This window comes from Enhydra lutris, unplaced genomic scaffold, assembly GCF_002288905.1.
Source record: "Enhydra lutris kenyoni isolate GAN:26980312 unplaced genomic scaffold, ASM228890v2 scaffoldscaffold59, whole genome shotgun sequence".
NCBI classification, from domain to species: Eukaryota; Metazoa; Chordata; class Mammalia; order Carnivora; family Mustelidae; genus Enhydra; species Enhydra lutris.
In genome coordinates, this window is record NW_019154143.1 from 11,621,287 (window position 1) to 11,636,331 (window position 15,045).

The 15,045-nt window shown below is 50.1% G+C and overlaps 1 protein-coding gene across 1 annotated transcript in view; it reads left to right on the forward strand.

Annotated features, from left to right (window-relative positions):
- The first annotated feature begins 4,175 nt into the window (after positions 1-4,175).
- LOC111158391 (fibulin 7) overlaps positions 4,176-15,045 on the forward strand; it is a 30,698-nt gene continuing 19,828 nt past the window's right edge. Inside the window, 5 exon segments of the mRNA XM_022520393.1 lie at positions 4,176-4,283; positions 7,055-7,167; positions 7,607-7,725; positions 11,339-11,373; positions 12,384-12,543. Coding sequence (XP_022376101.1) covers positions 4,176-4,283; positions 7,055-7,167; positions 7,607-7,725; positions 11,339-11,373; positions 12,384-12,543 — 535 coding nt within the window.

A 15,045-nucleotide genomic window follows, 5' to 3' on the forward strand; every position in this document is an offset into this window, starting at 1 on the left:
TGAGTGTGCTGGTCACTCCCTTGATCTGCAGGGACAGTGGCGGGACTGCTGGACAGCTGCCAACCTTCTCAAGGCTCGCGCAGCCCTAAGGGACATGGGGACATCGGGGCAGGTAGAACTTTCTACATCCTTTCAAACCCCCAACCAGAGTCTTCCATGCTTTTTGGTAACTGCCTAGGACCTAAAATTAGGCCATTACATTATCATGAAAGAAAAAATAAGTCTCTATACTTCAGCAGGATCCACATCTACCCACTCCAGTAAATAAAAGCTATACCTCAAGGAAGTAATCATTTCTTTTCCTTGTATGTGGGAAGACGTGGGCCCCTCTGGCAGTCTGGGCACCCGAATCTCCCTTGGGAGGAGGCTAAATGGGAAGCAAGGCCCAAGCCACTCATCCTGGGGTTGGGTTTCCATGTAAGATGGAGACACGACAGCTATACACGTCAAAACCTGGGGAGAGCTGGGGAAAGGCTAGCTGCAACTCCAGGCAACTCCAAAGCCCCCAAGCTGTGTGTTGGCCCCCCTGCGGCCTTTCGGATTGGCCAGTGACTCAGACATTTCTCTTTACTCTGGAGATTAATGTACCTCTAGAACCTCAACAGAAGGGGAGGCACCCTGCAAGCCCCAAAGGAACCCTTCCCTCTGCGCACCCGGGCTGTGTCCCCCATCTCCGCAGGAGGGGCTGGGGTCAGAGAGCATCAGCTGTAACTGGGCACATGGCCCAGGGAGCCGAGGGCACAGATGCTTCCCAGCTTCTCTGAAGAAAGGGAAAGCACCGCAGAGTTCAGGGCAGGGAGGGGTGTCTGTAGTATCAGAGAAAAAAAGAAACAAAGAAAAGCTGCTTCCAGAGAAGTAGCAGTCATTTACACTAGTGAGAAAACATAAAAGCAAGTGAGAATCCTCGGAATATGTTGGTATCACCTCAGGGGCTCCTGTGATTTGGGTCTTTTGTCTGATTGCATGATTCAAGATTTTAACCTCCCAGAAGGAAGCTAACACGTAAGATGCTGTGCTCATTCCACAACTATGTCCTGAGAACCCATTCTGCTGCCGGGCCCAGTGTTATTCCGGCCTGGGGAGGCTGCAGGGCCCCAGGCACTATAGCAAGTGGAAAAGACTCACAGTACCTGATCAGTGTCTTGGCTCCCACTCTTCCTGGCTGAGTGCCCTGGGACAAGTTTCTGCCTTTAAAGAATCCGTTTCCTCCTATGAACACTGAAGGTAAGAGACACACACACACACACATCTCAGAGGACTGTAGTAATGAGAAAACGCCATTCAGAGAACGTGTTCACTGTAAATGCTCAGTATGTGGTAGGGGAGGGGAAGCTGAGGAGGACACAGGCCCTGCTGTCATGGAGCTTACCAAGCAGGGAGAGGAAAACAAGATAAAACTGAAAAGTCTCCAAAGGCAGACAACTGAACTGGGGAGCTGTTTTGAAGGAAGGTCAGGAGGCTACTGAACACTGAGCAGGCAGGTACTCTCTAAGAGGGGACTTCTCAGGGAAAGTGGAAGCACAGGACCCGACTTCTGAGGACCAGGGGCAGATTTTCTGAGCAGAGCAGTGTAGATGCCCTGAGGTAGAAACGAGCTTGCTGAGGCATGTGGAGAGACTCAGAGGAGGTCCAAATACCGGAGTTCAGTGGACAGAGTGGGGTGCTCAATCTGGGCATAGCTGGAAGTGGCTGGGCTTGATCAGGTCTGTAGGCAGAGTAATAGTCCCCAAAGAGGTCTATATTCTCATCCCTGAAACCAGTAAACCTGACCTTGATTTTAGCCCAGTGAGATCCATGTCGGATTTCTGACCTACAGAACTATAAGAGAATAAATTCATGTTGTTTTAAGCTGTTAAGTTTTTTATTATTATTAACATATAATGTATTATTTGCTTCTGGGTTACGGGTCTGTGATTCATCAGTCTTACACAATTCACAGCGCTCACCATAGCATATACCCTCCCCAATGTCCATCACCCAGCCACCCACCCCATTCCTCCCACCCCCCTCCACTCCAGCAACCCTCAGTTTGTTTCCTGAATTAAGAGTCTCTTATGGTTTGTCTCCCTCTCTGGTTTCATCTCGTTTCATTTTCCCCTCCCTTCCCCTATGATCCTCTGTCTTGTTTCTCAAATTCCTCAAATCACTGAGATCATATGATAATTGTCTTTCTCTGATTGATTTATTTCGCTCAGCATAATACCCTCTAGTTCCATCCACATTTTTGCAAATGGCAAGATTTCAATTTTTGATGGCTGCATAATATTCCATTGTGTGTGTGTGTGTGTGTGTGTGTGTGTGTGTGTGTGTGTGTGTGTCTATCACATCTTCTTTATGCATTCCTCTGTTGATGGACATCTAGGTTTTTTCCATAGTTTGGCTGTTGTGGACAATTGCTGCTATAAACACTCGGGTGCACATGCCCCTTCAGATCACTACATTTGTATCTTTAGGGTAAATACCCAGTTGCGCAATCTCTGGGTCATAGGGTAGCTCTATTTTCAACTTTTTGAGGAACCTCCATGCTGTTTTCCAGAGTGGCTGCACTGGCTTGCATTCCCACCAACAGTGGGAATGCAAGTAGGAGGGTTCCCCTTTCTCCACATTCTCGCCAACACTTGTCGTTTCCTGACTTGTTAATTTTAGCCATTCTGACTGGTGTGAGGTGGTATCTCATTGTGGTTTTGATTTGTATTTCCTTGATGCCGAGTGATGTGGAGCACTTTTTCATGTGTCTGTTGGCCATCTGGATGTCTTCTCTGCAGAAATGTCTGTTCATGTCCTCTGCCCATTTCTTGATTGGATTATTTGTTCTTTGGGTATTGAGTTTGATATGTTCTAGATTTTGGATACTAGGCCTTTATCTGATATGTCATTTGCAAATATCTTCTCCCATTCTGTCAGTTGTCTTTTGGTTTGTTGACTGTTTTCTTTGCTGTGCAATAAGATGTCAAGTTTATGCTGACTTGTTACAGCAGGTAGGGAAGGAATACAGTCTTGTCAGCTCCATGGTCAGGAGTTGGCCTCATTCCCGTAGGTGGGGAGCCATTGGTGGGGTTTAAGCAAGGAAGTGATGCAATCTGGCTCTGATCTCTGACCTTGGGAAGCATGGATCATAGTGGGGAGGGTGAGGACACGGGGAGAGCAGGTGGGACACATGCTATGGGCCAGTGCAGGATCATTTCAGTGTCGCCGGTGCCTACCCACCCAGAAACCCCTGGAACTGTTCACTGGAGAGTGTAGAAAGATCCAGAAGCATAGCACATCTTTTATTGAGCCTTCACCCTCCATCCCGGCTAGTTATTCCAAGAGTGATGACTCCCAAGACTCCGAACCTCCCACCATGCCCAAGCTCAAAGCAGCCATTTTATCCATGCCATTAGCTTTGCCCAGGCTGCCTGCTGGATTCAGGCCCTCCCTCAGCTCTGCCCTCTCTCCTCCCCCTCTTCAGAGTCAACCACAGGAGACACAGTTTTCCAGTAAAACCCAGATGCAATTTTCATAAATCTTGGGTCGTGTGGGAACATGCACACCCATGTGTGCCACACACGGAAGCAGCCAACAAGCCCGTGTGAACGTTCCTGGAAGGGTCTGTGTGTGTGCGGGGTACAGCCTGTGGGGCTGAGAGTGGCCACCAGCAGACGGGGTGGGGGGGCCTTCTCTGAGCCCCTAGTCCTGGTTCCCAGAAGCTGAAGAAAGAGGCAGAACATGCTTTCCGAATGGCTATCCAGAGGCAGCGTGGCACCAAAGGCAGCCATGCCATCCACCTGGGGGGTCCCTTAGCCTCACTTTCTCTAGCTGTAAAGTGGAGATAATGGCACCCGCTCGCTGGGGCTGCAAGGAAGACTAACAGAAATAAAGAGGGTTCTGTCTCCTACAGCAGTGCCTGACATGAAGTAGGGGATGAGGTAAATACCTGTGGAATCGTGACTATGGAATGAATGAAATGTGCACTATATTAAATTTGGCACAACATGCCCCATTTCTTAGGCTCTGAAGTCCCCACCTTGTCGCAAGAGGTGAGGGGAGGGCCTGTGTACCAGGTGGGCTCCAGCAGGAGACCATGGCTGGTTGTGCAACATGGCTCTGTATGTGTCTGTGTGTACTTGTGGTCACACACGGTCCTGTGGATATGTGTGTGTGTATGAATTGAGCTCCCCGCTGGGCTGGGCGTCATGTTTGCTAAAGATAATGCCGATGCTGGTACAGTTCAACCAGGTCTGCAGGTGAAGGTTGGCGACTGGACAAAGCTTAGCTGGGCAGCAAGCCAGTGGAAGAATAAGGTGGGTCTAGGTGGTGAGATGCACACGACTGTCCCGGGCTCACACTCAGTTCACGCCTTCACTCCCTCAGTTCGTCCATTCGTTTGCTGGGTCATCTAGCGTGAACTCAGATCCTAGGTTCAGTGACATGGATTCCCAGTTATCTCTAGCTTGTTTTCCGCTCTCAAGGGGGGCCAATTGGCCAGGGAAGAGGTGGGCTGGGAGTGTGTGCAGAAGGCTGCCATCAGGGCCAGCAGGGGGCGCTGTAAGCTGAGAGGCGTCAGGAGATGGACAGAGGTGGCTCTGCATGGACCCCTCTCTAAGGCAGACCCAGCCACCCCATCCCATCAGGGTCTGGGGAAAGCATGCTGGGGTTTGGGTCCTGGATGTGTCACCATCACCGTGGCCTGTAAAGTGGGTATAATAATTTGCCTAAATCCTGACTTTGTCGTGAGCATCTAATGAGTTACTGGCATGAGGTATGGTGACAGTCCGGGCTCCGGGCTCCCTCTGTTGTCATCTCTCCTGTGGTCATTATAAAAGATCCACAAGAAGGGGGGTTGGGGTGTAAATAGAGAGTGAGGGACAGCCAACCTAAAATTCCCAAATGCCTTGAGCACCCCAGGGGTCCAGAGTCCCCAAAAGAGGCTCCAGCTGGTGGACTGTGGTGGCTAATTTTATGGGTCTGACTTGGCTAGGGCGTGGCACCCAAATATTTGGTCAAACACCTAGAATCTAGATGTTGCCGTGAAGGTATTTTTTTAGGTGTGATCAGCCTCAACCCAATAGACTTTGAGTAAAGCAGATTGCCTTCCACAAGGTGGGTGGGCCCCAGCCGAAAGACCCATCCTCACCAAGTTGGAAGGAGTTCTGCCTCCAGACTGCCTTTGGATGCAAGCTGCATCAGCTCTTCCCTGGGTCTCCGGCCTGCCACATGCTTTGCAGATTTTGACTTCTCAGCTCCATGACTTCATGAGACAGTTCCTTAAAATAAATCTGCCTCTCATCCTCCATCCCTCTCAATAGGATGGGCACATACACAACACGCATCCCATTGGTTCTGTTTCTCTAGAGAACCGTGACGAATACAAGGGCCTTGGGCAGGTCCTCAGGCAAAATTCTCTCACTTCCCCCAGAAGTGTCCACTTTTTCTCCTCTTCTTGGGTGCTGGGTCAAGGTCACGGGGGCGAGAGAGGCCGAAGGAGTTATAAGGCGCTTCTGACTTGGCTGAAAATTAAAATAACTTCTGGAGAACAAGCGTGCACTAACCCGACATGACTCAGACGAGGAGGGCTTCGAGCCTTGGCCAGCAGGCACACATTTGGCAAGGGTGCTCTGTCCTTTCCTAGACCTAAAAGGCATCAAAACATCTGTGTTCCCATTAACAAAATGCTGACAGGACACATAGCTGTGGCTTAGAAGAAACCAACTCAAGAGACAGCCCCTCTGAGGTCTGAGGGGTCATCCGCGGTTACCTGGAGGGGTCTCAGAAGCTACTGTCACCGAGGGGCACTTGGGAATTGTCACTGTGTCAGTACTGCCCCTGTAAGGAAGACCACCAAGCCAGGTCATGTGAGAACAAAAGCCTCAAGGACCCCCACTCCCCCACCATGCACACTCTGGAGTTTCGCCCATGCCCTCAGGTTCCTTGAGAGCCAAATCTGGGTCTTCAATTTCATTTATAAATTGAACCCATGTAGCCGGAAGGCCTGGGTGCAGTGGCAGGGGTCAGGCCTACTGGGTTGTGAGAGTGAGCTGGGGCAAGGGGTGCATCACGTCTTCATCTGTGTCTATCCCGGCCCAGCAGGTAAGGTCCTGAGGTCTACAATAGCTCTGGAGGCAACCTCTACCAGGGCTCTGGGCAGTCTCAGAGAAAGGGAGTGTCGTGAGCTCTGAGGAGTGTCCATTAGATCCTCTGGAGTCAATATTATGAGAGAATGGGTTGGGGGGGAGGTGGGCAAGATTTCCCTGGGGCGGCAGGATGTGTGGAGCATAGTTCTGTGACTGTGTTACTTCCAAGAGCCTTTGGACCAATGCCTCTACCCTCCCAGCTCTCAGCACTGGCCCATGTGTTCCAGAGTCATCTATGCCACCTCCACCCCAGCTTGGGAACATCTAGGTGGGGTGACTTCAGCTGCTACCTCCTTTACTGGCTCACATCTTCTCTGCAAATGTTGTCACGGCCTTGAGTGATGTGAAGTGCCCACCCCTTCAAAGGGTTTGATCACACACGCCGTAAATCCTGGTCTTTTCTTCTCAAAGGTTGAAGAGTTTCACTGCATGTCTCTTCTTGGTTCCATTTCAAAGAAGGTTATTAACCCAAAGAAATGGAAACTATTTTTTGTTATTTATTGTCAATGGCATAAGCCAGGCATGGAGCCAGATTTTGAAGAAATGGAAATGTAACGCCAGTTGAGGGGATCTCTTCAATAAAAATATTAAAAATGAGGGCCCCCCCCAAGGAGCCCTGGAAGAGGCCTTTGAAAGTTGGGGCCCTGATGCGGCGACTTCGTCAGCCTCTGGGTTTCGCCCTTCCTTCCCAGCGTGGAGACCTCCCCTCACTAGCCCCATCTGGATTTGACCTTTGCCCAGGCGTGGCTTTGGTGAGCCTTCCCACCGAATGGGAGGTTGGCTGTGAAAGGGCACATGGAACCTGTGGTGGTTGTTACGGTTGGGGTCTGAGACCTTGAGACGGGCAGGGGCTGCCCCAAGCCAGCCGTTGGGGTGGGAGGACCAGGCTTCAGTACAGGTGGGTGATATGGAAGGTGAGGCCTGCTTCCTGTCACCCCCAGCCCCGGAGGCCCTTGCGGGTCCTCTCGGATCAGCCTTACCAAGGGCTACATGGACAAAGAGGAAATGACTTGTTTCCCATGCTGCTGCTTCTGGCGGCCCAGAGCAGGATGGGGTACGGGTGTAGGAAGGGAGGCGGGCTGACAAATGGAGTCCCTTCCCCCAGACTGGAAAGAGCACAGGGGTCAGAAGTGGAATGGAGGTCCTGGGTCCTATGAGTTACTGTGCTTGTTGGCATGGAAACAAGGCCACGCCCCAGTATGGAGAAGGAAGAACTGATCTAGAACCTTTGTTCTGTGGTCCAGGGTTCATGAGATGAGGCTGGTACATGTACGTGCATGTTTGATCCAACAGTTAAAAAAAACCCAAAAAGTTAGCAATCTGAGCATGGGACTTGTTCTTTGATTTGGTGTGTTTTCAGGATTTGAACTGTGTGGCAGGAAGTATGCCTTATTTTTATGATCGAGAAAAGGATCAAGGTTTCTCGGTTTGGAAGGCAGAAGCACGTAGCTTCTGAGTCCCCTCCAATGACCTCTTTTGTTCCCACAATGCAGACCTCTCAAGGACTTGGTCTGCGAGGGTTCCATACTGCACCCCACTCTGCAGATGAACCCAGTTACAGCCTGTGCTCAAGTCCCACTCCAGGTGATGGATCCTGAGTGTGGCTCTCAAGGTATCCATTTCTAGCACTTTGGGAACAAGGAACTCCCATGTTAGTAGCAAGCACCATACAGACCCAGCAAACCTCATATCAAAAGGCCAGAATTCTCTCGGTTCCCCGGCACCCTCCCTGGCCCTGACTCTGGCACCCTGGCTTGCCAAGAGCAGAAGAATCCCTTTTTTTTTTTTTTTTTTTTAATTCTTGGGAACTTTATTTCTTTTATTTTTTTCTAGTTTTATTGAGCTATGATTGACATCTATATCAATCGACGATATATTGACATATATTGATTTATGTGTCTGTGCTGTGAAATAATCACAGTACATTAACATCACCTTACATCGTTATAGGTTGTTTATCTCTTGTGAGGAGATCTTTGAAGATCTATTCTCTCAGCAACTTTCAAAAATACAATACAATACAGCTAACTATAGTCACCATGCTGTACGTTATATCTCAGAACTGATTTACCTTATAACCAGAAGTTTGTTCCTTCTGACCCCCTCCATGCATTTCCTCCACCCCCCAACCCCTCAACTTAGGCAACCGCCTATTTGTTTGTTGTAATCTGTGAGTCTGGTATTTTAGATTTCACATATAAGTGAGTTCACATAGCATTTGTCTTTGACTTATTTCACTTAGTATCATGCCCTCAAGGTCTAGCATAGCTAGTCTCAAATAGTAAGATTTTCTTCTTTTTTATCACTGAATAATATTCCATTGTTTATATACACCACTTTTTTTTTAATCGTTTCATCCATTAGTGTGCACTGAGGTTGCTTCCATATCTTGACTAGTGTGAATAATGCTACAACAAACAAGGGGCTGCAGATGTCTTTCCGAGAGAGTGATCTTGTTTCCTTTGAATATATCCCCAGACATAGAATTGCTGGATGATGTGGTAGTTCCATTTTTAATTTTTTGAAGACCCTCCATACTGTTTTCCACAGTGGCTGCACCAATTTGCATTCCCACCAATAGTGCACGAGGGTTCCCTTTTCTCCACATTCTCGCCAATACTTGTTCTTTCTTGTCCTTTTGATACTAGTCCTTTGACAGGTGTGAGGTGTTATCTTATTGTGGTTTTGATTTGCGTGTCCCTGAAGATGAGTGATGTTGAGCATCTTTTCATGTACCTCTTGGCCATCCAGATGTCTTTTTTGGAAAAATGTCTATTCAGTTCCTCTGTCCATTTTTTAATTAGATTTTTTTTTTTTTTGCTACCGAATTAAATGAGTTCTTTACGTATTTTGGATATTAACCTCTCATCAGATAGATGATTTGAAATTTTTTTTCTCCCATTCTGTAGGTTACCTTTTCATCTTGTTGATGGTTTTCTTTGCTATGCTGACGTATTTTAGTTTGATATAGTCCCGCTTGTTCATTTTTGCCTTTTTTTTGCCTTTGTTTTGGGCGTTAAATCCAAAAAATCATTGCCAGGAATGATGTCAAGAAGCTTATCCCCTATGTTGTCTTCTAAGAGTTTTGTGGTTTCAGGTCTTACATTCAAGTCTTCAATCCAGTTTCAGTTAGTTTTTGTGTTTGGTATAAGATAGAGGTCTAGTTCCATCCTTTCACACATGGCTGTCCCGTTCTCCAGACACCACTTATTGAAGACGCTGTTGTTTCCCCATTGTGTGTTCTTACCTTCTTTATCGTAAAATTAATTGACCACAAGTGCATGGGTTTATTTCTGGGCTCACATAGTTCTTTCTTACAACTACTTAATCCTGTTAGCCTCACCCCTGTGAAATTACAGGCAGGGATGGGCCAGGGTTTCGAGAGCTTGTCTCAGTAAGTCTGCCTGAAACCCTGCCATTGCCCTCCCCAGCTGGGATGCAGCCCTACTGTGCTTGGTCTTGAAAGTTTTTCCATTGTGGCCGGCCGGGTGAGCACAACTCACCTGTAATGAGCCCTGGGAGGTTGGTGCCTATTGTCCACTGTGTGGGGGCTGGAAATGGCTCTGGAAAGTGTCACTAGAAGCAGAGGATAGCTGTCCCGGGCCGAGGAGCTAGTTGGACACTTGGCTGCTTAGTGGCCAAGTGGAACCTAGGTCTCTTTCCCTCCACATACTCTGACCTTCTTTCTCTACTTACTGGAGCCCCATGGCACCACCCCCGGGCTCCGGGCAGAGGTCTTGGCACTGGTCTCCTAGCCCCCACTTCAAAATGTAGCTCTTCCGTGTCCCCCAGGGCGCTGTGGCCCAGAGAACCCTCTCCCAGTGTCAGAGCCCTGGCCACCTTATACGAAAGGGAAGCAGCTGCTGGTCTGGCTCAATGTGGTCAGAGATGTGTCCTCCACTCCCTTCCCACAGCCTGCCCCCACTGCCATGCTCCCTCACCTGCCACTCGCACAAGAGTCCGAAGTCTGAGCCTGAGGGATATTTTGCTTGGGTCATAACGTTATCAATTAGTACAAATTAATCAGTGAGAGCATTCACCACACAGGGATGTGTGAAGAACAAATGAGACAGGGCCTAAGACAGTCCATTGGGGCCCCTACAGCCGGGGGCTTGGGGGTTGGGGTGGAGGCTCTGGGACGGAAGTCACTAGGGTTCCCATTTCGGCTCTATCACTCCTAAGTGGCATGAGGTAGGGAATGTCGCTCGACTTTCAGCCTGTACATTTTCATTTGTGAAAGAGAGACCGCCCCAGGCCCTCACAGGGTTGCTCCCAGCCCGTAGTAGTCTTTGAAGCAGACTTAGCTTTGTAAACTGTGATGAACTCACAAATGTAAATTACACACAAGTCACGAAACCATCTATAAAAAACGGCTTCTCATCACGTCTCGGCCTTTTGGCTAAGATCAAGTGTATAAGCAGCTTCTTTTTTTCTCTTTAAGGGAGGGGATGTGGATGTGGGAAATCAGGTCTGGGTGGGCCAGTAGGGGATTGATGGCAGGAGGTCACTGCCCCAGCGCCCCCAAACCTGCATGGGAAGGACCACAATGGGGGAGAAAGAAGGAAAACAAAAAAACTTCTCTTCCCAGCAATTGCATTTGGGGCTAGGCCCAGTCAGGCCCTGGTAGGGTGGAGGCCAAGGAGCCCCCATGGATTAACAAGTTCCAGGGCAACTGGGGATTCAGCTGTGTCAAAAGCATCCATTGAATCAGGCCAGTGAGTCATCTGTTTCGTGAAATCCCCAAGGTGCAGCAGCGGCCTGGCAGCCTCCCTGGGAGACCGCGGCGGCAGTGCCCCACTGGCGAGCCTGGAAGCCTTCAGAGGCTGCAGAGGCCATGTGACTCCCAGCCACCCTACTGCCTTTTAGAAAAATTTTTTAAAATGATAAAAACCCGGGGCACCTGGATGGCTCAGTGGGTTAAGGCCTCTGCCTTCAGCTCGGGTCATGATCTTGGGGTCCTGGGATCGAGTCCCGCATCGGGCTCTCTGCTCAGGAGGGAGCCTGCTTCCCCCCCCTCTGCCTGCCTCTCTGCCTACTTGTGATCTCTGTCTGACTTGTTATCTCTGTCTGTGAAATAAATAAATAAAATCTTAAAAAAAAAAACGATAAAAACCAGGACTCATAGAAAAAAAAATGGGGTATAAAAAAGAAAATTAAAAATGATCCATAAGCCTGTCCCAGACTGCCCTCATTATCTTCTTAATGTTCTCCTTCGTTCTGTGCAGGTGATGGGAGTCAGGTTAGGCAAGGCTCTGCCGAGGTAATGCACGGGCCCCAGGGGACTCCCCGTCCCCGACCAAGGCCAAGGGCCTACTGTGTTCACCCCCTTCTTTACTCCTTTTCAAGTCCTGGCTCTTAAAGGTAATTGAGACGGGAAAGCTGGAGATATTTATCACTAAGTGTGATGCTGGATGTTGCTTTAAATGAGGTAGTCTTTATCATGATAAGCACGTGCCACCTTAATTCTGTTTTTTTCTTTTTTCTTTTATCCCCCAAAGACTTCATTTATTTATTTGACACACACACACAGAGAGAGAGAGAGAGAGAGAAAGAGCGCACAAGCAGGGGGAGCCGCAGGCAGAGGGAGAGGGGGAAGCAGGCTTCCCGCCCAGCAGGGAGCCCGATGCGGGGCCATCCCAGGACGCTGGGATCATGACCTGAGCCGAAGGCAGACACTCAACCCACTGAGACACTCAGGTGCCCCCCCTTGTTCTGGTTTTAAAGCTTTCTCCAGACAGTCGGAACGGGACGTTGACTGTCACCGAACGCTTCTTTACCTTACTGAGGTTCTTTCATCTTTGCCTTGTTCCATTTTTTAAAAGTACAGGAAGCATGGGAACTTCTTGTTTCACCGTTTTATATGCTTTATCATCCAGCTGTTTTTAACAATGTTCAAGAGAGAAAGAAAGAATGAGGTCACCAAGCCCAGATCTCAGAGCACAGATTCCGAGCGAAGAATGAGGGAGTCTTTTGAAGGAACAGAAGGATGATAAGTCGCTTTGGGTGGAATGAACTGCTCAATCACCCAATGGCTCAGAATCGTGGGTTCTGCCCTTGACCCTGAAAAGCAGGAGCTTTGTTTTTGTCAGGAGGCGAGCTGGCCCTGTGATCTGTGGGCTCGGGGGAGCCTCGGTCTGGTGACCTGACTCAGCCCCGGGTGTCGGGGTGCCTGGTGAGGCTGCGGGGCCATCGGGGGCCCAGGAGCCTGGGTGGCTGTCAGGAGCTGAGAGGAGCCACAGCGGTGGCGGTGCTGACCCCTTCTCTCCCCAGAACTGTCTCAACAAACAGCAGCTCCTCACGGCCATCCGCCAGCTGCAGCAGGTGCTGAAGGGGCAGGAGACCCGCTTTGCCGAGGGCTTCCGCAGCATGAAGAGCCAGCTGGCGGCGCTGCACCACTCGGTGGCCAGAGCGGGCCCGGACTCCCCCCCAGGTGGGTCCCTGCATCGGTGCTGCTGGCCTTTCCCCTGTGGGTTCTCTCCCCATCCCCCCACCGCCCCAGCCCACACCTGCCCCTGTCCTGGAGTAGACCCCCAGGCCTTCCCCTGCCTTGCCTCCTGTGGTGGCGGGTGGGGACACTTGTCTACCCAGGCTGGTGGGGAGCATGGGGGGAGGGCGTGAAGAGCATCTGCTGGTTCTCCTCTCCCCCATCTGACTGTCACCCAGTTCCTCTCAGACCTGTTTGTTCTAGGCTTGATAACATTCCTCCACATGTCCTTACAGAACTGTCAAGAGCCATGGTTCCTGGAGCCTGAGCGGCTTTTCCCTTCCCTGTCCCCCCCACCCAGGTGGACTTGGGTTGGTTCCTTTTTTTTAAAGACTTTATTGATTTGTCAGAGTGAGAGCACAAGCAGGGGAAGAGGCAGAGGGAGAAACAGGTTCCCCACTGAGCTGGGAGCCACATGCGGGACTCTATCCCAGGACCCTGAGATCATGACCTGAGCCAAAGGCAGATGCTTAACCAACGGAGCCACCCAGGCATCCTTTTTTTTTTTTTTTTTAAAGTTCATAAACTATTTTTTTCTGGCAGTTTTAAATTCCCAGCAGAACTGAATGGAAAGCACAGAGAGTTCCCTTCCCAAACACACACACGACCTCCCCTCCACCAACGTCCCGCACCAGTGGGGCACACTTGCCACAGCCCATGAAACAACATTGGTGTCAGTTTCTCAGGCATGACAGTCAGCCCTCTGACGTGAGTCCCCCCATTGGTGGTGGTGGTGGGTGGAGGGGTTGCTGCTCAGGCCAATTCCCATTCAGTGAGGTTCCTGTGGGTCCCTAGACTCCCTCCCAGAGGGTAGGACTCTGAGAGACAAAGGGCATTTCCCTCGTGGTCCCAGTCACAGCTTTCACCGTGGGGCCATTGCACAGATGACTGGATTTCTTCCATCTGGCCTCCAGGTGGCTTCTCCTCAGGGTCACACGGGTCAGGGGGACATCCTAGGGAATATCTGATGTCATTTACTCACTTCAGACACATCTATCAAGGGCCCTCTTTGTGGTATTTGTGGTGTGAGATGAAGTTTCCTGGGGAAGACAGTGGATTTCCTACCCCTTCGGGATCTGGTAGCAGATCCGGAGTCTCACCAGCACTAAGTTGGCGGCTACTGTTTTCCTTGGCTCCCCCGGTGCAGAGCTAGGCTGACCCACCAGTGTCCTCATACTTTCCAAGGCACCTTGAGGCCCTGGCCTTCAGGGCGGTTCACCGCAGCCAGACTCCAAGAGGCAGGCAGGGCATGCTTCCTTTGTGCTACAGACGCAGAAACTGAGGCCAAGAGAAGTTGAGTTAGCAGCACTAGGTACTAGATCTGAATTTTTTTTGTTCCTGCTAGAGGCTCAAATGCATGGAGCCTTTCTGCTTTCCCAGGATCACAGCTCCTAGGGTCCCTGGAAGCTTCCAAGAAGAGCTTGCAAGAGATCCTTCATAAAACCGCCCCGCCTGTGTTAGAGACCTCTGTCCGCTAGGATAGACAGGTAGCTGTTGTGACATTACTGACCCTCTCAGTGCCAGATTCAGAGTCTTTCTTCCCTGAACCATAGAAGATTTTTTAAAATGGCCAATTCTCTTTTTAGATATTGCCACAGTGCCACTGCCTCTCCCACGGGCTGGACATGGAGGCGAGCGGCTGCCAGGGTTTCCACCGCAGGTCCGGGGCTGGGGGTGCTGGGCCTGCAGCTGGAAGCTTCCAGGTTGTAGGCAAATGATTTTTAACTTTTTTTTTTTTTTAAGGGCATTTGCGGGGAGTCAGAAAGAATACTTTCTAGTCCTGGAGAATTCTTAGCCTTCCTCTTTCTAGCTTCTAGGAATCACCCTCCTATTTTCCCAGGCTTTCTCTCTAGGGAACATCACACCTGATCAGCGTCAGGGCTTTACCCAGGCAGTCTCATTCCCTCCGTGTTCCCGAATCTCTAGAATCGCTTCACTGCTGAGCTCGTGCCTTACACAGTAACCTCATTCCAGAAGGTGCGGAAGCTTCCCCGTGGCCCTGGAGCCTCACCACGTCGTGCTCCTTGTGCCAAAGGGCACATCCTTCCACTGGACAGAGGCAGAGGCCCATGGCTCCCACCTGAGAAGTGACTGCAGACTGATTTTTCATCAGTCTGTATGCATTTGTTAACTCCACTAACATTTACTGAGCACCTACTGTGTGCCCAGTGCTGTTACATTTACTCAGGTTATGATTCATCTGTGAGTTGCTCCAGCAGGTAGAATTTCTTTTTGGAAGATTTTAAAGATTTTCATTCCCCAAAGAGACACTACCCCTCCCCGTAGCGCCTCCCCCACCCCCGCCACCCTGAGCATCCAAAATCCCTTTCTGCACAATAAAGTAGCTGCTATTGGAAAAGAGCTATGAAGCTATTTGCAGGCACTGAGGCAGCAGCCTGGGAGAAGCCCCGCAGGGGATGTGAGCTCACAGTCGCTTCCATCTCACAA